The 26,219-nt window shown below is 37.4% G+C and overlaps 1 protein-coding gene across 1 annotated transcript in view; it reads left to right on the top strand.

Annotated features, from left to right (window-relative positions):
- The window catches only part of LOC104143115 (cytosolic beta-glucosidase-like), a 39,077-nt gene extending 18,552 nt beyond the window's left edge, over positions 1-20,525 (top strand). Inside the window, 5 exon segments of the mRNA XM_068942922.1 lie at positions 9,422-9,484; positions 13,517-13,744; positions 18,692-19,027; positions 19,030-19,439; positions 20,415-20,525. Coding sequence (XP_068799023.1) covers positions 9,422-9,484; positions 13,517-13,744; positions 18,692-19,027; positions 19,030-19,439; positions 20,415-20,525 — 1,148 coding nt within the window.
- The last annotated feature ends 5,694 nt before the right edge of the window (positions 20,526-26,219 follow it).

Below are 26,219 nucleotides of genomic sequence, written 5' to 3'. Positions count from 1 at the left end.
TTTAATAGAAAGCTTGTGTTGTTTTTGTTCATAAAGACAGTTCTATCTAGATGGACTCTGAACAGAATCTTTTTCTGTCCTATTCTGCAAATAGGAAGCATGGTAGAATTTGAATTTTTCTACCTCACTCTGAGGCATTCCATGCTAGTGTCCTTCGAAGGAAGAAAACAGCAAATATGGAAGGAAGGGCTTTAAAAAGCAGAGATGGTTATGAATTTTTTATGAAATATTTTTAACTGTTGAAAACTGACAGATCCATTAGCACCCAAGTATTTTTCCAGAAGCTTAACATTGTGATACGCTTTTTGTCAGTAAGATATCCAGATGTCGAAACAAAGGAGAGGAATTTATAAGTTCAACTCAGAAAAGCCAGTACATGCTGCTTAGGACACTCATGTGGTTAATGAGAAATCCATACATGAACCTGACTTTGGCAAAATAAAAACTTAATCTTTCTTTCAAGTATTTCATCTAAGATCTCTAGCCATCAGGCATCTATTCTTGGTTGTTTTGGGGAACAAGGCTGCTTGCCTTTCTTTTTCTGGTTTCAAATTTGTCCTGGTATGGAACAGAGTTGTCTGAAACATGAGATTTTTGCAAGAAGAAAACAAGATTGACCACCCACCTCCATTTAAAAGAGAAATGGAGATAAGTCTGTATTTGGGGCTGGGTTTTTTTTCTTTTTTTTTTTTTTAATCTAGGATTTGTATACCTGTGTAGATATAAAAGCTTCTTTAGGGCTAGAAAGAAGACTTATTTACACAGATCACCTGAGATCTTATCAGCTTCCAGCTACTCTTCTACTACATACATAAAGAATGAGATCTTAAAAATAATTAAAATGTTGGATGATAGTTTTTTTTTATATATATATATGGAAATTTCACGTATCAGTTGACTTGATAAAAGTTTTTTTTTTTTTTTTTTTACAGAAGCCCCTGCAAAATAACCTAGCTATTTCTGAGAACAAATCTAGGAAAATAAATTGTTTTGCTATTAATAATATAGAAGCTTTAGCATTTCCCAACACTGAAGGAGTGAACTGAAATTTGGGCACAAATGACACCTGTGTGTCAGCATGCATCTCTTGCCGCATCTGTTCAGTTTCACTCAGATTCGGACCTAGTATAAAAATTGGAAAACGTACACTTTATGCAAACTCAGTAGAGAACTTACTGGAGTTTGGTAGCATAACTGACCAAAAATTCAATCCACTCTGAGAACAATGTAGCCCTTCTGAGCTTCCTTGTGTTAACTGGATTGGACCGTTCTAGCACAGTTTGAGCAGGCGCCATTCTGCAGTTTAGAGACCAAACATTTTCCATTTTCCTACTGCCATTTTCCTACTGCTGCCAAAGGTTGTTAAAAAACAGACACTAAGATCAGGAATGCAAGCCAGGAGCATAGTATAAAAATAATTTATAATCAGTAGAGCACACTCGGCTGCAGAACTTGGAACTCAACATAAATTCCTCAGTCTTTGGCAAGGAAACAACAGAAACCAATGACATGCTGTAGTAATAGTCCACATAAAAGGTAACAGCTTTCTGTTGCTACGTCTTCTTGCTTTGGCACAGACTAACAGAGGAAAGTCATGTGGGTAGCAGCACCACCTGTGGCCCAATTTTTAAATGTATCTAGTGAGCTGTTACTAACTTTGTATCCTGCTAAAAGAATGTTAATTTACAAAATGTAGTTTTCAAGGGCTAGCAATTCATAGATTGCCTTTGTATCCCCCTGCCCAGTCTGTGTCGTAGATGATGATATAATATTTTAATGACATAAACACCCAATATTTTTCTGCAGACCTCCCTGGGAACGTCAAGAACCAGAAACATTCCTAAGAGCTCAATGTTTGCCCACCCTTCACATCCTCATGTGTTTAGATATTGCCTCTACTGGATATTGATCACAGCAGCCAAAAGCTTTAACAAAACAACTATTACTAGGTCTGTTGGCCAGCATAGTTTGAAAGAGGCAATTGAGAGAGATAGGTACAAAGGAGTCAGGTACAAAGAATAGGCTTGCTTATCCATAAACTCCACTTTTTTTTCCTGTTGTGTGTTTTTTATAAAATTCTTCAGTATTTTATCAGGAGGGGAAAAATCTGTATGATTTCATCTATGCTATGCAACTGCTCAGTTTTCTCTGAACCAGGCTAAAATATAAGGAAAGATCTGAAGAGCTTAAATTGAATGAGATACTGTATTCATCCTTTGTTAAGTAGACAACCTCTGTGATGATAAAAAGGTCAGTGCTACACCATTATACCTACCATATCCTTTAATCTTTTTTTCATTTATGTCTTTAAATCAAGCAAGAGACAGCTATGTTAAGGAGTTATATTGATTTTTTTTTCCTTTGATTCTATTAGTTTAGCTTCAGGGTCAGGTATATGTTTTGTGATGTTTCCAGAACAACATCATCGTAATACATCACTGCACATATGTAATAGCACTTGGAAAACCAAAAAATATACGTAAAGCATAAGTTATTTGAAAAATAACCTGTATTTACTGAATTCCAAATAGGTATTTGGATTACTTTGTCAAATTAAAGTACTGCTGTGCTACTTATCTCACTTTCCAGGTGCAAGTAGTAGTATTCACTAATATTTTGCAGGATAAAAATGAAGAGTACAATGGATAGTATTTCTTGCAAAAGGAAAAAAATATTTACAGCATAATAGCATAGCACAAATCTTTTGAAAAGTAATATCAGCTACTGTCTCTCATAGTGTGCTGCTGCTTAATAGTAGATTGTTCCATACTGCTGATATAGGGAAGTGAATTTTATGTAAATGTACTAATATAATGGGATTTCTTAATCCTGACTGGTGGAAGAAGCTTTTCAAGCATATTTGCTAAAGTCATAGTCAATGTCATTAGTCATAGTCAGTGACATTAGAAACAGCATTTCTGTAAGAAAAGAAAATGAAAGATACAGTTTCACTGCTATAAAAACTAGTTTCACTATTTCTAGCCCATTCTGAAAACAAAATGTGGTGACTTTACAGGGCTTAATACATGTCGTAACTGGTGAAATCATGCAGTTTAGTCAGTATATCCCCGGTACAAAATCAGTCTGAGCAGAATCCTTTCCTAGCTTGTTCTTTGTATGTGTTAAAATAAAAAATAATATCTGAAGGGGAAAAAAGATAAAAAGTATTAAGTTTTCTAGGTTATTAGTGTTTCAGTGAGAAAATCTGCATAGAACTGAAGAAGAACAAATAGTTCTATGATCATTAACAGTTTTAAAAATAGGTTTGTCTGGAGGTTTTTGGCTTTAGCTTTTTTGTGGTTTTGTGCATCTTGCATGAAGCATTTCCCATGGGTGTCGGCATTGGTAATGTGTCTCCTCTGAGTATATTCTCTGGTGTCTAATACTATAGTTGTGCTTCCATTTTGGGCTTTGCATCAGTTACACCACCAATAAGAATCTATCCCATTTATTTAGCCACTTCCTCTCACAAATGTTAGCTTTCTGTCAAATTTGGTTGAAACCGGCTAACGATTTCCATTGACATTAGTGGAGCATTGATAGACACACAGAGGACAATGTTGCACCATCCTGGTAACAACATTCAGGCTTCTCAACTCTTTTTTTTTTACCCACTATACCAGGCTATGTGACTGGACTGCACCTTTCCCTCTGGGGGAATGGAATAGTAGCTAGGGACTTTGGGCGCATGCATAAGATGGGACCTATGGTCTATGCCTGCTCTGCATTGCTTTGGCTAGACTCCTGCCTACCTCTTGTTGATAAGCCCATTAGTCTGGCACGTGGGGTCAGAAGCCCACAAGAAAAGTCTGTGCTCTGCTGGGAAATACGCAAGTTGTGAGTGTTAGGGTGGGAGAATACTACAGAGAGAACATATATGTGAACAGGAACAAAACTAAAGTGATCTGTTAGGTTTCTGCAGATAGATATGATTTAGTTCTTAACAGGAAAGAAGTTTCACAAAGCATCTTGATATTAGATACTGAGCCCATGTTTTCAAAAGAGACCAAATTGCCTTCCATATTTGCATTCTTGTCCACTTGAATGATATTCCAAAGTTAGGGAACCCTTACTTGAGATGTTGGGATTTTGTGGTGTATATTTTGTTAAAAAAAAAAAAAAAAAGGAACATACTGTTTATAAAGCAGAATAGGGTATGTGCAGGGAAGATCATATATGCACGGGTGTGAAAATTCGGCTGTGAGGAGAAATAGTGTACAGATTCATGACATAAATAGGGAAATTGTACTGCCTTCACATCCAGTTAAGATTTCCGGGCCTTCTATTTTAAAGATAATAAACAGTTCAGTTTAAAATCATTCAGACAAGTCATCCTAACCGGTTGCATTCAATTTGATTAGCCGCAACAGACATTTTCTTGGCAAAATCATATTCAGCAACTTTGCCAGTAGGCAGTTTCTACAAACTGCTTGAAACTGTCCATTTTTGGCAAAATACAAGGCAGCTCTCCTTGTAACATCAGTGAAGGGGTACTGTCTCAGCAAGCAGGTTTATTTACAGGGGACTTTTTCCATGTTTGTCTATGATTCTCGTATTTTTTATGTTTCTTTTCATATATAGCCTCTTTTTTTTCCCTGATATGTTTGCATGACAGTTCATTGTTTTTAAGTTTGTTTACTTAGAAGGTGAACAATGCAGAAATGTGGAACAGCAGGGAACATGGCGCATGAAGGGACTTTTGCTAGTTTTTCTACTGAGATGTTAAAATTTAAAACTGGCTCAACATGGTGCTGTGTGGTACGCACTGTTGTGTCATCACAGAGAAACAGTGACAAACTTCTGAGTGGTCAGACCTGTGGAGAGAGTCAGCAATGAAGGACAGCCAAGAACTATCAAGGACTTTTGAAGATTGATGACCAATATGGAACATCACTGTATACAAATACTATACAGCCTAGTGCTGTGCCATGCAGAATTAAAAACTCTCCCTGATACAGGAAGTGGTACAGCATTAGAATTTGGCACCCTGCCCTACTTCATGTACAGTTATTCCTAGCAAGACTAATTTGTGTGAGCTCATCTACTGGAATTAACTAGCTCACAACTAGCTGTATCTCTCCAAGGTGTTGGGCACATCTATCTGGCACTGGAAATTTCATAGCAGCTGGTATTAGATCGGCAGTTTCCTCAGCAATATCAAAAAAATTCAAACTGCATGATGCAATTGCCATAACGAGTAGGAGAACATTTTATTTCTTCACTGTCTCATGCTCTTTTACTGTCTTTTAGCCTGTTGGTCACTGTTATGTCATTCACTTCATCAAGGGCAATACCTTTTGCTAAATGGACTGTATGCTTTTAATTTTTCTTCTTGGAAGAATTTCTGTAGCTGCAAAACATACTGTTTTTTTCTGAGCATCTGAAGGATAGTCTGTTTTTCCAGTGCCGCAACTAAATGCATCTTTCAGAAGAGACCTAAAGATACAGGAACTGTTTCAAGATAAGCCATTATTTCTTTACTTATTCTCTAACAGTTATGAACACACAGCCCAACTTTCACTGTTTTTTTCCACTACTTAGTTACAAATTCTTGCCTAGTTTTTCTGGTAGTCTTAACTATAAATCTCGCCCAGCATTACGACTCTCTAGATTTTTACCTTTCACCATCTGTCACATTTTTTTAACACAGATACTCTTCTATTTTCTAAACTGAATCTCATTAAAAAACTCTGCCTGTGTTTCTAATCTTGCCATGACCCCTTGTATTATTTCTCCATTTTCAGCAGTGTGCTCAGCTCCTCCTAGTTTAATAGATCTGCAGATTTCATTAATGTACCATTTACTCCCTCTTCTAGCTCATTATTGAAGCTATTAAATGAGATCAGAAGTAATACTAATCTTTGTGTATCACACTAAATGCCTCCCTTCAAAGTTATTGTTTATCATTACCCTTCATTGTTTGTCATCACCTTTCATTTCAGTCAACATGATAGTTCATTTCCAATTTGATTTAAGTTTGGGAACAGAATTCCGACACACTGGAGACGGGAGAAGAAAGGCTAATCAACAGTATAGTGGAGGCTTCTAATTTAGCCTCAATTTAGAGAATCAAAGTTAGGGGTCCTCTCTTGCAGTAACAGTGTAAGGTAGAAACTATCTCTATAAGGTAGTTGAGAACACCTAAGTTCAATGCTAAAATATCCTAAAGAAGATGGTATACTGCTAAAATTCAGACAAATGACAGTATAGCTTCTGCTTTCCGTTCATTAATTTTATATTACTATTGAAAAAAAAAGTTTGTCTGGCAGACTTCAAAGTGTTTTAGTAAATTTATTTTCTCAATAGCTGTTCTATTATGTTGCCGGGGATAGAAGCTAAATTTATGAGTAGTAATTTCAAAGACAACTCTCAGAGTATGTGAATTTCCTCTGTCTTTGGCTGTTTCAGAGACATACGATCTGACTTCCAAAGCAGCTATATCCTTCTGTTTCTGCAGTGAACAGTTTCAGGAAAGAGATTTTAATTTTCACACCCCCCCACAAGTATAATTTCTAAATTCCATAGTAAATATTATTAAAATTATTTATAATATGAAGTTAGGAAACATAGATTCAATCAGGAAAAGATCACCTCTGATAACGATTAATCTTATGTGACCCTATGGACCAACACCAAAGCCTGTTCATCCGTCATCTTAATATAATACCCACCTTTTTAGAAAGATAGGTTGCCAACTCTTAGCATCAGCGCCACTTACTCTTGGTCTGTATTGACCTGCCAAAAAATATTTTTATGCAAGTGCACTTGGATATCCAAGAACTCAATTTTTCCTGGGAAAATGTGACTGGAGCTCATCTACTTACAGTCTGTGCCAATGCAAATGCAAAAACCAAAAAACCCTGAACCTAGTCTGGAAAATTTTTGCCTCTGGGAAGAACTGAATGCTCTTATTAATTAGATTCAGCTTTGGACCGATACGAGTCGAACAAAATAGTGGAATATTGAATTTTAGGTTGGGTTGAGGCTATTGGATGTGGGGAAAATTATCAAAGTAAGAATGAGGCTGGATCGGTCAGGCATTAAATACTGGTGTTCACTGGTTTGCATCCTAAGAGTCATGACCTGTAGTGGGTCTAATGGAAATATAATTGCAAGTCCCACCTCTGCAACAAAAAGTGTGTTCAGGAGTCCAGAAATGCAACCAAAAGTGAGGTCACAAATCTAGAAATTGGGTTGCCGGAAGAATTTGAGACTAGCTGCCATAAACTCAGCTTCTCTGAATTTTGAAGCTCTGCATCTTTCAGTATCTGCCTCCTTATTTGACATAGTCTGCTGTCTCATTACTGTGAATCTGCCTTCACCTCTGAGGCAAATTTTGTTCACTCTTCCCCCGACTGCTTATGGAATATTTTCCTCCTACTCAATCTCTTCTAAAACTCATCTCTGTCTCTGTTGATTCCTGCCAGGAAATCAGCAGTGACACTTTTTAGCCTTGTTTTTATGGTTAAGCACTTTTATAAAACTTTTTATTGGGTTTTTATTGCTACTGTCTCCTGTCTGCTCCTATCCCCCTATTATTGTGTTACATATTTATTATATCTCCTGTGAAATTGAATCGTATGATTTTCTGGGAAAAGACTTAATGTCACTTACATTTTCAAAGGTACCCACCAATAATATTCAATGATGGAAAAATATGCATAATTGCTCTAGTTCATTAATACCTATTAATCATTATTTTAGATGTCCCTGATGAGTTTTATTGTGAACTGTCCAGTGCTTACCTTCTTGCAACTGAAAGATACGGACCAGGAACTAATTTATAATTTTTGAATTCAGGGTTTTCAGTGTTGTACTAGGATACTGATCAGGAGGCTGCTTCAGCCAAAGAACATTAATTAGTTCATTGTATCAGTTTTGGGCCATTTGTATAAAATATATATAGGATATATGTTTTTCTAAACCATGTGTCAGCATGTGTTTTGGGAACAGGTTTGTATGTTGTACCTCATTCCCCCCTTTGTTCCTTTGTATTCATGCGGCTTTTACCTTTCCTTTGAAAGACACTTGAGGAAATGCATGCCTGCTGTGAAAGCCTGTTTCATTTTGCATTGCATCTGCGCTGTCTGGTTCTGTAATGGGCACTGCAGAATTATATCAGCTTCTCTGCAACTCTACAAAATTTTTTTCCTAATAAGTTGCCTCTTCCATTGTGTGTATTTCTGGCAAAAATATGTGTATTAACTGTGTTAGTGGGTCTTCTGTGTATGTTAAGGTTTATCTTATTTTCAGTGTAAAAGAAAATGTTACTAGTGTGTATGATGCTTTTCAGGGATAAGTCCTCATCAGGAAAGGTTTGAAAATCAAAAAGAAGCAAGCAAAAATAAATAATACCACGCAACCATGTAAGAAGAAAAGGGTGTAGCGGTCAGACGCTATTGTCTAGTAGTCTGATAAATGCAGATACTGACCTTAGCAAAAGCAGTGTGGTTATGGTATATAAGAAATGGGGGGAAAAAAATGCCTGTAAGTCCAAAAAAAACCTTGCGGTAGTGCCATCTAGTGTGCCAGGTCTTAAGGTATTTATTTACATGTTGCAGGTTTCTGGGTGGGGACAGTAAGCTACTTGCAGCCTGACCCGTTTGTTACAATCTTATCTAGACCTTTCCTCCTGCTGCTGCTTCTCTCTCAGCGTGCTGCCAGGAGAATGGTAGTAGCATTGACAGAGGGTAGAGGAAAAGACCTGAGGGCTGTTTTGCAGATGCTGATTCTGGCACACATGCCAGACACTTGTCATTGCTGCTCTAGGAAGAAAGAGCGTCCATGGGATGTTAAAGGAAAAGGATGGCTGTTCTGTCTGTACTCCCATGCAAATCTTCCTCTTCTACTTATTGATTTCCATGGCTAAACATGCCATGGCTAAAGCATCCCTTCCCACATACTGCAGCATGGTTAGGCCAATTGTTTTGTTTTTTTGAGAGAAAAATACTAATTTGATGCCAGAAAAGAAGAGAGATTTTTGGAGCTTGCCAAAAGAGATGGAAATGATTCTTTGCCAGGTGACTAAAGAATTTATGTTGGGTAGAAGCTCCACGAAGTCCTTTTTCTGGGTCGTGGGAGATAGGGGGATGACAAGGGGAGCTGAAATGTGTTCCTGTGCACTGATACTTTGTCCTAGATAGAGCCCTTTTACTGAGATTGCTGTAGGCTTTTGCACAGCTGCCTTTTTCACTTTAACTGTTAGCTGACCGAACCTCTCTACTTGAATCTGGAGATATGCAAGGTGTACGGCTTACCTTTCAGTGTGTGAAACTGCTTAGGGTTTATTTTTGTCTTCAGTATAGAATCTGCTCGTAATAAGAGGAAGAGTGAGCTAGCCAGAAACCACTGTCGGTAAAGCAAGCCCACATCTCCATAGTTTTGGATAATGTACTCTCCTGTCCCTGCAGCTGATGTCCAGAGGATATTGCTTTTCCAGCTGGATTTGCTTGGGGTACAGCTACAGTAGCCTATCAAATTGAAAGCATCAATTTTTATCTGCCAAAGCGTTAAGGGAGTTTTAAGTGAATAGAAGCATAAAATCTGGATCCAGGAAGGAGAGTGTTTGATCTTTGGCTCATTGTATAGATGCTAAATCTGATGCAAATCCATGTAGCACTTCCATTAAATCCTTCTGGCCTGAGCAGTAAGAAGAGGGTAAAAAAGGTTTCAGATCTCAGAAACATAACTATATGATGGGAGAAGGAATCTTTCACTAACTACCGGGAGTGGGAGGAAAAAGCAGAAATAAGTAATTTCCCCAATAGTCCTTGAGTATTTCCTTTCTCTAGAGCTTATCTAAGTAGATCACTAATAAATATTCCTAAACAGAACGGATGGGAGAACTACCTCATCAGACGTTGGTACTGACAGGAGAGTCCTCGTAGGAAATTATTCTCCAAGGAGTATGAAAAGCAGTGAACTGAGAGCTTAGCGGCTGGACTTGTGGAGACCCTCCCCGAGGATGTGTATCATGTTCCAAACAGTGAATGGAGACACTGATAAAATGGTTTGCCCACCATCATATGAAAACATGTAGCAGTGGAGGGAATGTAAAAAGGTATAGAGACCCCAGCAGCCATAATCCGAACCTTTATCTCTTCATAAATGCGTGTTTAGGGACCTTTCAAATACATATAGATCAGATTTTCTCATATTATACCCTGCAGCGTACAGACACTTAACTCCCATTGATTTCAGTATCTAAATGGGAGTTGTAGATCTCCAATTGTCTTTGAAGAAGTAGCCTTTAGTTCTTGGTTATTGCAGAAAGTAGGAATACTTGTCCATAGCTGAAACCTTTTAATGAGCTCTGTTAGCTTCACCTAATAGACTGAACAACTCTGCGTTCCCTGCGAATCAATATTCTGGGCCAGATTCTAACTCGAGTCCTGCAATGCGCCTTGCTCTGCTAACTGATTTTTAAAATGTGAATTGTGTGTGCATATAAAATGACATTATAATTTCCTGCCTTTTGAGTGGCTGGATGTACAAATTTAATGTTCTCTTAATGTAATTTTAATGAGCTTTCTTAAGGCTTCTGAGTGGGAGAAGCTTAAAAAAAATCTATAGTGTGGTGTAGACACTGCTCAGATGACCCTATTTCCACAGAAGTAAGAAACTCAACAGGGAATTCCTCCTCCTGAAAGCTTGGGAAAGTGTGCAGCTTCTGACTTAAAGACAGCATGATAGAAGCAATAGTTCTTGTAGAGTACAAACTCAGTTGTTGCACATATCACAAGATACACAGTGGATGAGGCAAAGGCTGACAGGCTACTTTATTTTTTACTGTCAGCTATGTATTTATGCACAGCACAACCTTCTTCACTCTGTATATTTCAAAGTGCTAAAAAATCATACCAATTGTACTCTGCATGCTCAAAGTGCAGATTTCAAAGGTTCATGACTCAGTCAAATCAAAATCAATTTGCACCAGAACACTCAAAGGCACTTCTTCTCACTGAGGGCCATTTCTATGCTAAATTTCAACTCACTGCTTGATTTTTTGGGGGAGGGGAGGAGAGAGAAAAGTTGCAAAAAATTCTCATAATGGTAAAAGTGGTTTTCTTCACTTCTTTCTTATGCCAAATAGTTGAACTGCATTAATTCAAACAAAATTTCACCTTCTGGGTAGAGACCAGGCCAAGAAAATGTCACTCCAAAAGGTGGAAGCACAACTGAATTAGAAAAAAATGTAACTTGGAAAAGTACAAGAAAACTTAAACACTCTGATCAGTAATATTTCTACCCTTGCTTCACTTCAAAAGAAAAGATATTCTATCTTATTCCATTGTAATAACTAGAGAATGAGGAACAGGCATCAGCATGTTACATGATAATTGATTTTAATCATTTGATGACATTATTTTAATATGTGATAATATGGTAGCTAAGTCTCACCTCTGTGTTTGAAATGCAAAATCAATTCCTCATCACTGTTTTTTCTGGCCCTAAAGCTGACTAAAACTCAGTGTATGTCTACACTATGAATGCTGTGTTTGTAGCATAGAGATTTTGGAGCGAGATTAAAGGTGTAAGCCCAGTTCTGTACAGCTTCTGAGGGGCTCTAAGAATAACCTGAAGCACAGCTGAAAGTGGGTCTGTTTGCCACAGCCCCAGTCATGGCTTTATACTGGCTAATGTCCTGTCGTACTCCATAGAAAATCCGGTGCCTCTCCACCTCCTTCCCACCTCCTTTGCTGGAGGAAGGCTGGCAAAAAAGTAACAGTTCACTGTCTGTGCCAGCTGATTATCCTTAAATGAAGGTGTCTTAGCTACCCATTAGGGCAACTTTTAGCTTCTTTTCACCACAACCCTGGGGAAAAGGAACTGTGTCATGGTCCAGATTGGGGCCACTGTTTCAAATGTGTTGCAGGAAATCTGCTGTTAAAGACTTCTACATTCTAGACACCACAAAAGAATTACTATTATTTATTCCTTCACGCACTCTCCTAAAAATGACAGTTTATTTCAGGAGATGTATTTGCAATCAAAAGCAGTACATAGAAAACTTTTAGTATTGTATTTTTCTGAGGTATATTCAGACAGAGCACAAAGTCACTGATAAAATCTGAGAGTAACAGAAACTCGAACAGTCTGGATCTAAAAATTGACCTACTTTGAAGGTTGTCCCCTGTAAGAGTTTAATTTACTGATCAACCAAATGTAGATGTATTGGTGTTCGTGTGCTGTGATAAAATTCAGCAAAGAACATGAAATGTGACAATGATCTTTGAAAAGCTAGGTTATAGAAGTGATATTACAGATTTTAGTAACGCTTTAAATTAAGTGTCTTCAATATGCTTAACCTTGCATTAAACTTAGATTTAATAAGACAGATGTGTATTAAGTACTGAATATACTTAAGGGAGCAATCTTGCATTGGCAGGGGATGGACTCAGTGACCTCCTAATAGTTCTCCTCCATCTCTAATTTCTATGATACTAATTGATTATTAAAACACTTTTATTGAGGATTGATATGTAGCTATTATATAGTTATTAATCTTACAACCTAACTGATATTTAATTTATACATGATTTTAACATGCAATGTCTTCTTAGTTTTTAGAGAGTAACCCATGACAGGGCATTCACTGGCACTCTGAAAAATCTTGCTGGTAAATGAAACTGGACATTCGGGGGTTATTTGGAATTTTATGATAAAATCACACTTTGCAGGCATGTAAGTTTACAGAGCTCTTCACATTAAAAATGAAACGTTTGCCTGGGCTACAGCATGGTTCTGGATAGATTAAGAGGCTTGTTGTGAAGACAGGTGCATTTATTTGGTTTAAATACTGTATAATGTCAGATCTCAAACAATAGCTAAATTTTAAGTATTTTAAAGGTAACCTCTATCTCAATTTTAGAATTACAAAGAAATTTCTTAGAACTATGAGAGTGAAGAAAGTGGTGCAGGGATTTTGAATGCACAAAATTCATTTCTGTGAACGTTTGGCCAAGCGAAAAGCAGAAGATTTGCAGAGCCGTGTTATTAATTCATCTTGTGTATGCCTAGGGCCATGGCTCATAATGGCATTCCTTTCTTTTTAACAGACTGTCAGGATTTTCAAAGGACATCCAGAAAGCCATAAGTGCCTATTTGTTGGAGGTATTTCTCATACCCCAAAGGCTTTCTTTGATATGGACTGATCTTTTACATTTATGGATGGAAGTTGCATTAGAAAATGCCCTTTGTGAAAATGTGTAATATCTCAAGAGCTGCAAGCATCTGATTTTTGGCTAAGAAAGTACAAAGTGTGTCAGAACTCTGAGTGCTTTTTGAAACAGGATTTTCAAATAACTAACAGCAAGCAAAAATATGAATAAATGCAAAACCTAATGCAAATATATACTAATGCTTGAAAATTCCTAGTTATTTCAAATGATATGGGGGGGCGGAATTTGCTCATAAGATTTTGAGATTCTTGTGCCTACATTGTGATAAATATTTACATTCAACATATGTCTTTTGATGTCAAAAGTGTAACGACCAAGTTTTGTTTTTTAATCAGGAGGCTGGAATGCAGATGGAAAAGGCCCTAATGTCTGGGACACATTCACCCATCAGGGAGGAGATCGAGTTTTCAAGAACCAGACTGGTGATGTAGCTTGTGGCAGCTACACTCTGTGGGAGGAAGATTTGAAATGTATCAAACAGCTTGGATTGACTCATTATCGCTTTTCTCTTTCCTGGTCACGTCTGTTACCTGATGGGACGACAGGTTTCATCAACCAGAAAGGCAATTGTTTCTTAAAAATAGAAGGTTGCAGCTTTAATTCAAGGTTATTGCTGCAGTCTGGCATAATTAATCCAGTATGCTATTCTGCAGTGTAGCTTTGAAATTGCAACTTTTTTCAGAGTAATTACGGGATGATTTTTATAGGTTTGCAACAACTTACTAATTAATATTCTAGATCCCCTTGGATAGCACAATCTTTTGGGATAGGATTAGTGTTATGTTTCCTATGTATTTTTTGCTTACTCCAGTTTTTTTAATTGTAACTCTAAATCACTTTGCTTCATCAGAATGTTTATACTTACGGGGATCCTAGCCATGAGGATATTTTTGGATGGCTTACAATAGACAAATCTCTTATTTGGCCAGTACATTTAGACAGTTTATCAGTATAGCCAGATGTACTGAACTCCACATCTACTGTTTTACACTGTCTAAAAGGGACAGATTTTCTGCAGATATTTTCATTAGTTAGAAAATTAGAGGGGATTCTTCATGCTCAGCTAGAAATTGTGCTTAGTTCTGTGGCAAACACAAGACAGTCCCTGTTCTGAAGAGAAGACTTTTCACAAGTCTCAGCGAGCGATATAAAAATGTAAGTGAAAAGGGATGCAGCACATAAACAGGCTGGTCAGACTGCTAAATGTCAGATATCAAATTTATTGCACATCTGTTTGGTTTTTTTTTTAACTCCTTTGGTATAGACTAGGGTGAAAGATGAAGGTGACTTACTGTGAAAAGAAAGAAAAGGGCAGATTTGCTTGCATAATGTAGGGAACAGAAGAAAGAAGAAATGAAGGGAATTATGAAGAATAAGAGGAACTGAAGCTGAACGAGAAAGGACAGGAGAATCAGGGCAGTTAGCTGAGGCCTCCTATATGCTAGCGGGAGAACGTTCCAACAAAAAAAAAATAAGTAGATTTGCATGAACCTCTGAATCTCAACCCTATCTCCTACTCTTCTGAATCTCATTTCCACCAGAAAGATATGTATCTTTGTACTTTTGGGGCAGAGTTTGCCTTGGCAATTCTTTTCTCCCACTGGTTTGAAGATGGCAAAGATGGAAGGCTACAAAGGAAAGGACTTCTTAAAAAATGCTCCTCAGGTTATCCTGATCTGTACTAGGAGAATATCAACAGAAGCAGTGTGTTTCTGCAGAATTTTCGTCATGTGGAATTTCATGTTCGTGTTGAAGGAGGCAGCAGTCTGTCTTCTGCATCTTGCAGATTACATTTCTCACCAAAGAGTGGAGGAGCCTCTGTTTCAAGGATTCCCCAGTGGCGGGGGCTAGTGAATCTGCTGCAAACAGACCAACCATTTTCCCCTGCAGAGCATGACTGCAAAAATTGTGCCAGTGTCCTACAGAGACCTGACTTTACCTTTGCTACCAAAATTTACAGCATGCAGCCTGCTTTTACTAGCTCCTTTCCCCAGGAAGGTGTTTTGTGGCACGCTGAGTTTATATTTGGCTGAGTACTTGTGGTTTCTTCCCTGTACTTAGATTCCTTCAGCTAGTGCTGCAGGCACGGTGCGGTACGTACACCACCGAGCCGCCTGCTAAACAGGCTTTGTTATTCAGAGGTCAGAGCGGGAGATAGCAAGCAGACATTCTGAATGCACTTGGTAAGGAAAGCTAACATTTTGACAAAACTCAGCTATAATTTTAGAAAATGTTCACTGGATCCCCAGTATAAGCAGTTGCCTGATTAATATTATGAACTTTACATTTAGCGAAAGGGCATTGGAGGAACTCCAAGTAGGCCAGCTTTCATTAGGCAGGAGTTCACTTCTCCTGTGCAGTGATCTGTTGAAGCAATTGTAACTGCATAGCATGGAAAGGCCATCATCTTATATATAAACATTTTTACAAAGAGCATGTGAAGAATTAGAAAGCTTAGAGCAATGTCCTTTCAAATAAAATCATTCACACCAACTGATTCACTACCAATTTCACACCTAAAACATAGGACATTTGAAAACCTTTAAAAGCGTTCTATTTCCAACTCACCGGGGGTGGGGAGAAGTTCTTTTACAGCAGCAGTCCTGTAGGTGTATTATTTCTAAGAAATGTCAGATTTCAGGCTAAAACTTATCCTAACTTTGTTTTTAAAGTATTTTTGTACAATTATTTTACCGTAGAAGCTGCCTTGAGCAGAATAAGTTAACTGCTAAACACTAGATGTCAGTGTGGAGGAGGACAGAAGTAGTAGGCATAGGTGTATTATGTCCAGGAGAGTTGATGTTATGCCTTTCTTCAGATGCGGAAAGAAGATGGAAAGGAGAAAAGAACAAGTCTTCACTTTCCAGAGTGTTCCTTAATGCCTGCAATCCCAAAATGTTTGGAGTGCCTCCAACCCAAACCGTGTATACACACTTTCCCCAGAAGAAAGTTTCCTTCTGTATTTCTGCATTTAGATGACCTACAGATATAGCCATAAAAATGGAATCAGGCTACTTTGGAAAGCATGAAACAATCTGGAAATTTGACTTGACATTTACATTTTTCGGGGATGCAGTTATGTTTCTCTTTCTAACACAAAACATAAATCTTTTCCATTATTGATATTTAATTGATACGTAAAAAATGACAGCTGGTTGCATTAAATGTTACAGCTTGTACTAAATAATACATGATCTGAAAATTATAATGGGAAGCTTCTTTGTCTTTTTAGGAGCACTGCTCTAAATATGGTAAAACAGGATCTTGTATCAGTGAAGGATTTCTCTTTTCCCGAGATTAAGTTTATGTAATAAACCTCGCAGTCCCATCAGCAAACAGTTAACACATGACCAGTCCCACTAAAGTGGAATGGGTCACTGTGACTGTGAATTTGCTCCTAACTGGTTGAAAATTAGAAGAATTTTCTTTTTCAAATATTAGAATACTGCTGAATTCCTTCCTTTTTACATGAGTGCATTCTCAGGCATGCATCTCCTCAGAATTTAATCTATTTTTTTGTGGTGATCTATTTAGAAGGAAAAGCAAACTACCTGTGAGATTCATTGTGAATTACTGTGTAAACCAGCTTGTTGAGTCTTACTGTGATAAAGGGTGTGTATGCACCCATTTGTTTACAGGAAGAAGCACTCTCAATACGGGATTCATGTTGGTTGCAGTAAATGTTGTATTAGAAAAGCAGCTTGACAGAAATACTTAAGACTAGCCATTTGAAGTTAGGGTAGTTTAAAGTCTAATACTGTCCTTTTCAGGATAAGGTAGTATAGGGTTCTGTGTTGGCATTTTTAAATACCAATACAGAATAAGCTGAACCTAAGAACCCATGGGAAGAAGCTAGTATAGTACAAACTTATTTACTCATGAACAAGTGGCCTGTTTTGGAGTAAAAATATCTCTAATTCACAATCTGCTAAAAATAATAATCCGAACCATACATAACTTCCTAATCATACACTTTGCTAGTCTATGCAACCTAGTCTTCTTTTCTTCCTCCTCCTCCTCTCTTCCATGTCCCCAACTTCTTTAATCCTTTCTTAGTTTTGGGTATCAGTCCAGCAAGGGTTTGGGAACTTTCACTGAATTTTAGATTTCAAAGATTCTTAAACACTTTGTGTAAATTTATGTCTGATTTTTACATTACACCAGCGTGATGGAGATATATTCACAGCTGGAGCCTCTTAGCTTAACAAATAATTCAAGGCCCCTATTGGCCTTTTTCGATTACCTTACTAAACTAGATAGTTCTAGTAAAAAAGTAAGCTAACTGATATTCTTTGAACCTGAGCTTATAATGTGTTTTGCAATATCTAGTGTTTTCAGAAGGTTTAAAACTAATGTAGTTGTATTTGGGTTTAAGGAAAATTAAAAATGACTGTATGAGAGCTTAAAGTATATTTAAACTTTAGTATACAAAGTATATGAGAGCTTAAAGATATTTAAACTTACAGTGATCTCCAAGCAGCATAAAAATGGTCCTTCAGGAAACATATTCATGTCAGCCACTGCTAAATCCAAACAGAAGGTAAATTCCTTTTAAGCCTCTAGAAATACATCCCCAAAGGTTTCCCAGTGCTGGTCAGCTTAAACAATTCATCCAGGAAATTACAGTTGGTCTCTGTCATGTCAAGGGGGGACAAGAAAGGTTGGAAGTCTTGAGCTTTTTAAGAATTGAGATAATTCCTTCTTGCAACTAGAAGGATTGAGCTACCTGCAGCTATAGCAGTGCAGAAAGAAGAGAGTTGGTTTCTTGCATAAACTAATATGAAGTCATTCATGTTGGTAGCCTTAAATTCCATCAAAAAGCTACAGGAGTCACTGAAAAAACATATAAACGTCATACAGATCTGGCGAGATGTCCCATCTAGGGAGGGAACCATTGAACTCACACCATTCTAGATTCCCTTTACTTAAAAAATACTGAGTGCATTGGCAGTATCCTTGATGATGGCACGGAGAATGACGGACAATGGAATAGCCTAGGGGAAACAGCTTGTCTAGCTGAGTTCAAATCGTAAAAGACCAGCTCAGTTACTTGGCTGAGTCTCACACTAAACTATTTAAAAGATACAGTTCTCAAGAAAAGACATATTTTTATTAAGAACAAATTTATTTGTCAGAATGTCAAGTGTCAGGACTTTTCCAAAGCATTTTGGTCTTGTATATGCAACCAGGTTCCCATTCAGACATTTAAATGAAATAATTGTATTTGCATATTACTGGCACCCACCAGCATTATGCTTTTCCTGGAGAGTTGCTGTTCACTGATCTATTTTGAAAATTTGCATCCTTATTTCATTCTATGTGCTTGGATGGAAGATGCTGTGTGCTGAGCGTTTTTGCCAGCTCTGGGTCTTGTAACAGTAGTCAGCATGCAGTGAAGAGGGAGTATGTGCATTGGGAACAGAGAAAAATGTGCAGTGAAGTTCCTTCATATTTTGAAATGTATTAAAGTTATCAAATTAACCCTTTTCTGTTTCTTTTAATACTTTCAGGAATCAGTTACTACAACAAAATTATTAATGACCTTCTGACAAATGGTGTCCTGCCTATGGTGACACTGTATTACTTTGATTTACCTCAGCCCTTAGAAGATGAAAGAGACTAGAGATCTGAAATGATCATTGAGACCTTTGATATTTATGCAAAGTATTGCTTCAGAAAGTTTGGAGACTGAGTAAAACTGTGGTTGACTATTAATAGGCCTTATGTTGTTGGCATAGATGGTTATTAAAAAGGTATAGCCCCAGCTATAATAGAACCTTGTATCAGAGCTTACAAGGCAGCTCATAATATGATAAAAGATCATGCTAAATCCTGGCACAGTTATGATTAGATAGAGATAAAAAATGTGAACCTGTGTCTGTAGCTGTGAGCACAGATTGGGTAGAACCTCCAGACCCAAATTCTGTAGCAGATCAAGAAACAAATAAAAGGTACCTGTCCTTTACTTTAGATTGGTTTGCCAGAACAATATTTGCTGATGGTGAGTATCCAGTTATCATGAAGTCCTGTTCTGGAATAAGTACAAATCAAGCTTACTTGTCATCAAGGCTTCCAGAATTTATTAAAGAAAAAATGATGGTCATGAGTACTGCTAACTTCTTTGCTCTGAACTATTACTCTTCCTGCAAAATTAAAGACCATGAAGATACAGACAATAAGCTAAGTAGAGGCAATGGGCAGAAACTGAACCACAGGAAGTTCCGTCTGAACCTGAGAAAAAACTCCTTCACTGTGAAGGTGACAGAGCATTGGAGCAGGTTGCCCAGAGAGGTAGTGGAGTCTCCTTCCCTGGAGATATTCAGAACCCGTCTGGATGTGATCCTGGGCAATGTGCTGTAGGTGACCCTGCTTGATCAGGGAGGTTGGACTAGATGATCTCCAGAGGTCCCTTCCAACCGAAACGATTCTGTGATTCTGTGATTTCATTGGACAATGAAGCTGAATAAATAATGGATCCTTCCTGGCCTATTGCAACTGGGAGTTCATGGCTGGTGGTAATACCATGGGATTTCCACTGACTTCCAAATTATATCAAGATGTGACATAAGGCTCAGAGAACCGTTTTACCACTGCTAGCTGGCCCATGAGGGGATCTGAGAGTCCAATGAGTAATATGGGTGGTTTTGTTGTTGTTTCTTTTTTTTTTTGATGAGCACATCTGGATAGCGTAAGACACTGTACAAGAGTATAAATAAACAAGTTACCTTGGGATCCTTAATTTGATTTTTGCATGCTAGCTATAAAGAGTAGGAGCCTCAGTACTTTCTTATTGCCTTTGTACTTGATAGTTATTTTACAGTTTGAAATGACGCACTAGTGTTATATCATCTTTTGAACTCCAGAAACGATCTTTCTGATGCCAGCAGTAAGGCTTTCCTGGCATGAATCTACTGCTGGCAATGGGATGTGTGGTGATTGCCAGCACCAAGGGGTGAAGGAGCAGTGACAATAACCAGATGCTAATGCAGGAAAGATATTTTAGTCTTCCCATTAAAATAAGTCATTTCACTGTCTTCACGGATATTTGCACAGTTTTGCTTTTCCATTGTTAGTCATAAAAGGTCAGCTCATGGAAAATTACATTAATAGGGTCAGTGCAATTTGATGAAAACTAGTTTTAGTTCGTAGGTTAGGAAAGATAGAGGGTAATGCATCTGATTTTATGGGCTTTCTTACGTCTGTTCTGAGTAAACTTCTGTTCTCTCGTTCTAGGATACATATAATAACCCTATAATTTACATCACTGAGAATGGGTTTTCCCAGAGTAACCCTGCTCTACTTGATGACGGTCAACAATGGGAGTACTTGAGGCTGATTTTATAGGAAATTTTAAAAGGTACAATTTAAAATGATGAAAGATCAATTGTGCAAACTTAATACAATTTTCCTTTGTGCCTATTTGCGTTCAGCAATGTCCAATGATTCTTGAAGCTAAAACTCATGTAAATCAGGGTAAAGTGATGTAATTAGAAAAAAAAATGTTTAGCTGAAAGGAACGCGAGTAGTTTTAATCCTGCTTCTTGCTCTTGGGATGGAAACAGATGAAAATGTGCTCCATACACATATTATTTCTAAATCAGTTTTGCACGGCGATAGTTTTTCATTGAACAAAGGAACCACACTGATCTTTAAAAGTGCTTGTCACTCATACCTCTCATTGTGAAAGATAAAGTTGAGTGCATCTGAAAACCTGACCATTAGGTCTCATATTCCTTACAGAATACAATCTCCCATACTCAGTGAGGTCATGCGATACTTCATGCCTGTGCAAGGTCATTAAGACATTATAGTTCAGCTTCTGCCTTTATATCAGGATGGACAAAAGTGTTCAGCACACACATAGCTCTATTTTTTCAGAACATGTTTTACTATTAGCTTTAATAGAAACAAAGTTGGTCCAATACTGAGGTCTTCTGAAAATTCCATCTCTATCTTTCTCATGTTGGTAGTATTCTCTGAGGTAACTCACAGGGAATGGACCTTCTGGCTATATATCAAGTGAATCATATTTAAAATGCCAGTTCATTTAGATGACAGCCAGCCTCCCTGTCATATTTGTCTACCTTAGTGTATTCTTTGACACAGTCTGTTCATGCACAGTAAAGTACTAGTTTTGAGGTAGACACCTATGTAGGAGACATCAGAAGCTGGATGAAATTTTGCCATTCATTCAATCTGGCAAAGCTTTTAGAGATGTGTGGTCTCAGTGTAAGCAGTGCAACTTTACATAGGTTTAGCTGTATATATATATATATGCTTTAGAATAATGGATTAATGTCTGTCCGTTTTTACAGTACCAAGCACAGTGGGCCACTGGTTGGATAGAGTCTGTGGATACAAAAATAAATATAAATATTAAATCCGTCAACTGCAAGGAACTTTATAGAGACGTGCTACTAACATCCTTATTCTCATAATCCTCCTCCTCTCCTCCTAGTCTGAATAAAGTTTGTTAAGGTCACTCCCTACGTACTAGCCCACAAGGGAGCCACTAGTTCAAGTTTTCAACTCAGATGTCCAGCAAAACAGGATATTCTAAGATGTTCATTTTATTCAAGATTTAAATGTTTATCCTTTTATTAAGTGTTATGCGAAGCAGAACACTTTAATTGTCCTGTGTACAGTATCAACTCAACAATAATTCCTTATCTTTTGAGCTAACTTTGAAATGATTAATAAAGGCTCATTCATGCAATGAGCTCTGGGTCGTGACAGGGGCCTGTGTGGATTTCATTGTAGGATTCAAGCATGCTTTTTGTTTAACCAAGAAATAAATATCCTTGATTACAAAGGAAAGTGTAGCCACAGCCTGTGGCTGCACTTGTAAGTACAACTATTTCAATATGTTATAATAGGATTGATAGTATCCTCGCTTTACTTTTTTTGCATAAAAAACCTCTTAAGCTTTTAGAGTACATGCTTGCACTAATTAGGTTAATATTGTCAGCCAAGATTTCCAAAATTTTAAGGAGCCTTCCTTTTCAAGACCCTGCTTTTCAGAAAGACCTATGCTCCAGTACTCTGAAAATCAGATACTTCAGTGCCTTTCAGGCTAGGTAGCCAAGAATGCTGACGTCCAAAATTACTAAAATCTTGGCCATCAGGACTAACTAAATTGCAAGATTTTGGTGGTCAGGAACAGTCTTTATTTCATGAGTTCATACAGTTACCTTCACCAGTAAGACTGTGGTCATGCAGTATGAATAAGTAATAAAACCTCTGTATGTTGCCCCTATGCTTTTTTTTTAGAAAAAGATATTGATGCTGTCATAGAAGTGGAGACTTCTACTTTTTGGCCGGTTTTAGTTAAGAAGGCCAGGAAGAACAACATAAATATGAACTAGGAAATGCATAATGTGCAACCTGCACCTACTATAAATAGATCATATTATAGAGTAATTATAGATGGAAAATAGTTTTTAAATGGATAGAACTGCTACCATGTTGCCTCTGCAGTCTATGGCTAGATAAAAGCATCAGTATTTTAATAAATATAGATAAACATATTTAGCATCTCTGCAGAGCCATAAGCATGCATGGTGCTTTACAGATAAATGAAAATGATGTCTTCTTACCCCAAGGAGTTGAAATTTTAATTTTGATACAATACATGAAGAGATGGGAAACAGAAGGCTGGATGAGATATACAAGGAGAACACGGATCAGAGTGGTGAAACAGACAGACATACTTTTTACCATTGTTGCTCTTTAATTTTGTTTAGTATATGTGAAAGTTTACATCTAGACCAAAGATCAAGGCCGTCAATAAAAAGTTAACTGAAACTACTTAGTTTTGAAAGGTGGAATGTTCTAAAAGAGCTAAGAGTTTCATAAGGTCTATGGAGGAGAAAAATGTGAACGGTGGGCAAACAATTGCCATAGGCAGCTGATGGAGGAGAGTGATTAAGTTACTCTGTAATCTGGCCAATAGAAGGTTAATACTAATGCTGGTGGGGATGAAAGAATGAATTAAACGAAAGTAAGATTGCAGATAGCCACAGAAGTGGGCAATGGAAAGAGAGCTGAAGTTAGCAGGAATAGAAAGTAAAAACGTTGAGGATAATGTGATGTGATATAGGCAGAGGCAAATAAGAGGAAGATGAAGAGCAAGAACAAATGTCTGTGAATAAGGAGGACTAGAGCTGAGAGTAAGGAGAAAACATATGAGAATTTAATTTGGAGGTCAATAGGAAAAAATGCAGGGCAAATAGAAGAAATTATCACTATGAGAAAAAGATAGGTAAAGCTTAAGGTTCAGATGCTGTTAATATTCCCCTTAAATATGCTCGAATGAAGCAGAAGAGAAAATGAGATACAGAGAATACTGATTGCAATGGGAAATGCAGAACAGAACTAAAACTGACAGTAAGCAAGGTGGTACAGTTAAGAGGATTTTAAAAATGTACCTTAAGTAACTTGCAGTCCCTTCTGAACTACTTTTTTTTTTAATCCTCCCCCCCACCAGACTTCTGAGAGTTGTAATAAAACCTTTTATATATTGTTGTCACTGCACACTTTGACCTTGCTTTCATGAACTAACCGTTTAGTCTGTGATGTAGATACATACTAGCCTGCTGTTTCTGCATTCCCATGCACACACTGTGGTCCATGAAAATATGATTTATTGTTAAATTAAATATGGATGTCATAATGTGAGCCCCTCGGGTCAACTATAAGCTTGAATGTTATTGAGAGAGCTGCAGAAACAGCTCTGTTTCTTCATTGCTGCTGACAAAAATGCCTCTACAAATAGAATACAACAATGCAGACATCTTAAGGAGTCTGAGATGTGCTGTGCCTGGCATAACATTGCCATGTGACATTTTCAAGAACTATAAATACATTGACTGCTTATAGTATAAAACTTAAGGAGCTTTGCAGTCATCACTGCAGAAGCATTAACATTAAACTGATTTTGTTGTGAATACTATGAAGGATTCAGTGATGTAAAAAAAAACCCACGAAATCAAAACCATGCAGATATAGCTAGTAGAAAAACAATGTATGTATCAAATATTTAATGTAGTTTAAAAAGGTCCAGAGTGCATAGGTAGGATTCCATAAAGTTCCAGTCAAATACCAGCTTCGTAATTTCTTGATATCATAAGCACAGCCACACACATTTTCTTAAGAGGTATGTCTATGGCTGCCTCTAGACAATAGAGATGACCACTTCGTAGCAAGATTTTCTTTGTTGCTGAAGGTTTATACTTTATTTTTTTACATAATAATCATAAAATCTGAATTTTCTCGGTGTGCCAAAGTGAGCACAGTATCACCTTTTAACTCTTAAGGAGCAGTTTTCCGATGTAAAATTGTGAAAAAACATTTTCTTTCTCCAAAATGTTCTCTAAGCTGCCTTTGAAAGCATCTTAACTGAAGATGATAAAACACACTTCTGAGCCCATATTAGGAAAATCGCTCTTCTATCAGACACAGGACATATATAGGAAATGGGCCAGTATACCAACAGAAGAGGACCATCCCTCTGCAACAAAGATATTGGAGTGAATTTCTTGTTTGCCGGTGTCTTGGTTTTGATTGAAAAGAAAAAAATTAAAAACAAGATTATCCAATGGTCACCAAATGACTATGGACCAATGGTCCCTGGGGGAAAGGCTGCAGAAGACACAAGGGAGTTTGGTTTGCACTGTTAGAAAAAGGACTGGACGAAGTGGTGAAACAGTTTCTTCCAAATAGGCTGTCTGGATGTAACCAGCATTCCACATCCCTCACTCACTACCTGGGAGGTCCTTTGATTCAAAAGTAACTAGCCCCAGCCCCTACCGAACTGTTAGCTTTCAAAAGTTAACAAAAGCATCAGCAACTGCAGCACAAGAATAATTCTTACTCTATAGGGGAGAGAGAATGAGTCGGAGTTTTTGTGACTGCTAGTTATCTCAGGGTATAACCTAAATTATAAGTCATCAAGCCTAAATTATGCCTAAGTTAGGCATTGTGGATGTTGTATTCCTGCTGGATAGTCCTGCTGGATAGCTGTAAGTTTCCCCTTTGGGTATTATTATTGATACCAGCAGAGGATTTGCTTTGCTTAAATTGTATTACTGCATTGTTGAGAGAAAAATTCAAGATTCTTCCTCGTTGCTGCCAGTTGTCTCAGATGTGTAAGCTAAGATTTGAGATCTCAACAACTAACCCATCTCTAATCACCAAATCACATCTACGTGGCCAGAAAGTTAGAGGCAACTGTTACTTGTAAATTAGAGTAAAGAATTCCCGTAGGAAATAATTTGTACATGTAAAACATAATCCACAGATCAGAAGTAACTACTGTAGTTTTTTTTGATTCTGCTTTTTTATTATGCAAGATGAAAGGTAATGGCAACTGCACTGAAAAAAAAAAAGCCCTCACAAATAAAAAGAAGGGATTTCAGCCTTTATGATGAATAAGCAGACTTTTATGAAAACTGCGAGTTTAAATTCATCAGATGTGGATTGCACATAGCATTACTGGGTTTGATATTGGTTCTAAGCCACATACTTCATTTGGAGTTACCTTTCAGGAGAAAACGTACTGAATTCACAGAGATACATCATAAAAAATATCTGTGCTGGTTTTGTGTCTTTGACATAGTTTTTTAATTTAAATCCCCCCCTTCTCAAGATAATTCAGTTTTTAATAACTCAAGCCCATTATGTACATTCTAAATATCTTTCCTAGGATTATATGCAGGATCACTCAGCGCAGTAACTAAGTTAATGTAAAATACAGATTGAATAAGCTTTCCCTTATACATATACATCTTCTCCTGGAGATGAAAGATAGGTCCAGTTTATTAGAATAAACATCTCTATTTAGATACTTATCACTTCTTACAGTCACAGACTTCTATTCCAGAAAATGAGATTTGGCCTTACAATATACAACAGGAAACATACTTTTGCGTAATGCAGAGCTCTGTCAAAAATACTGCAAAAAATCAGTTTAGAAAGGGTTCAAAAAGACATTAGAGAATTAGTGAGAGAGCTAGGTGGTGGTAGTAGTGGTAGTAGTCC

This window comes from Struthio camelus, chromosome 4 (assembly GCF_040807025.1).
Source record: "Struthio camelus isolate bStrCam1 chromosome 4, bStrCam1.hap1, whole genome shotgun sequence".
Taxonomy (NCBI): Eukaryota; Metazoa; Chordata; class Aves; order Struthioniformes; family Struthionidae; genus Struthio; species Struthio camelus.
The sequence above is the reverse complement of the archived record's forward strand: the minus strand, read 5'-3'. Positions and strand labels throughout refer to the sequence as shown.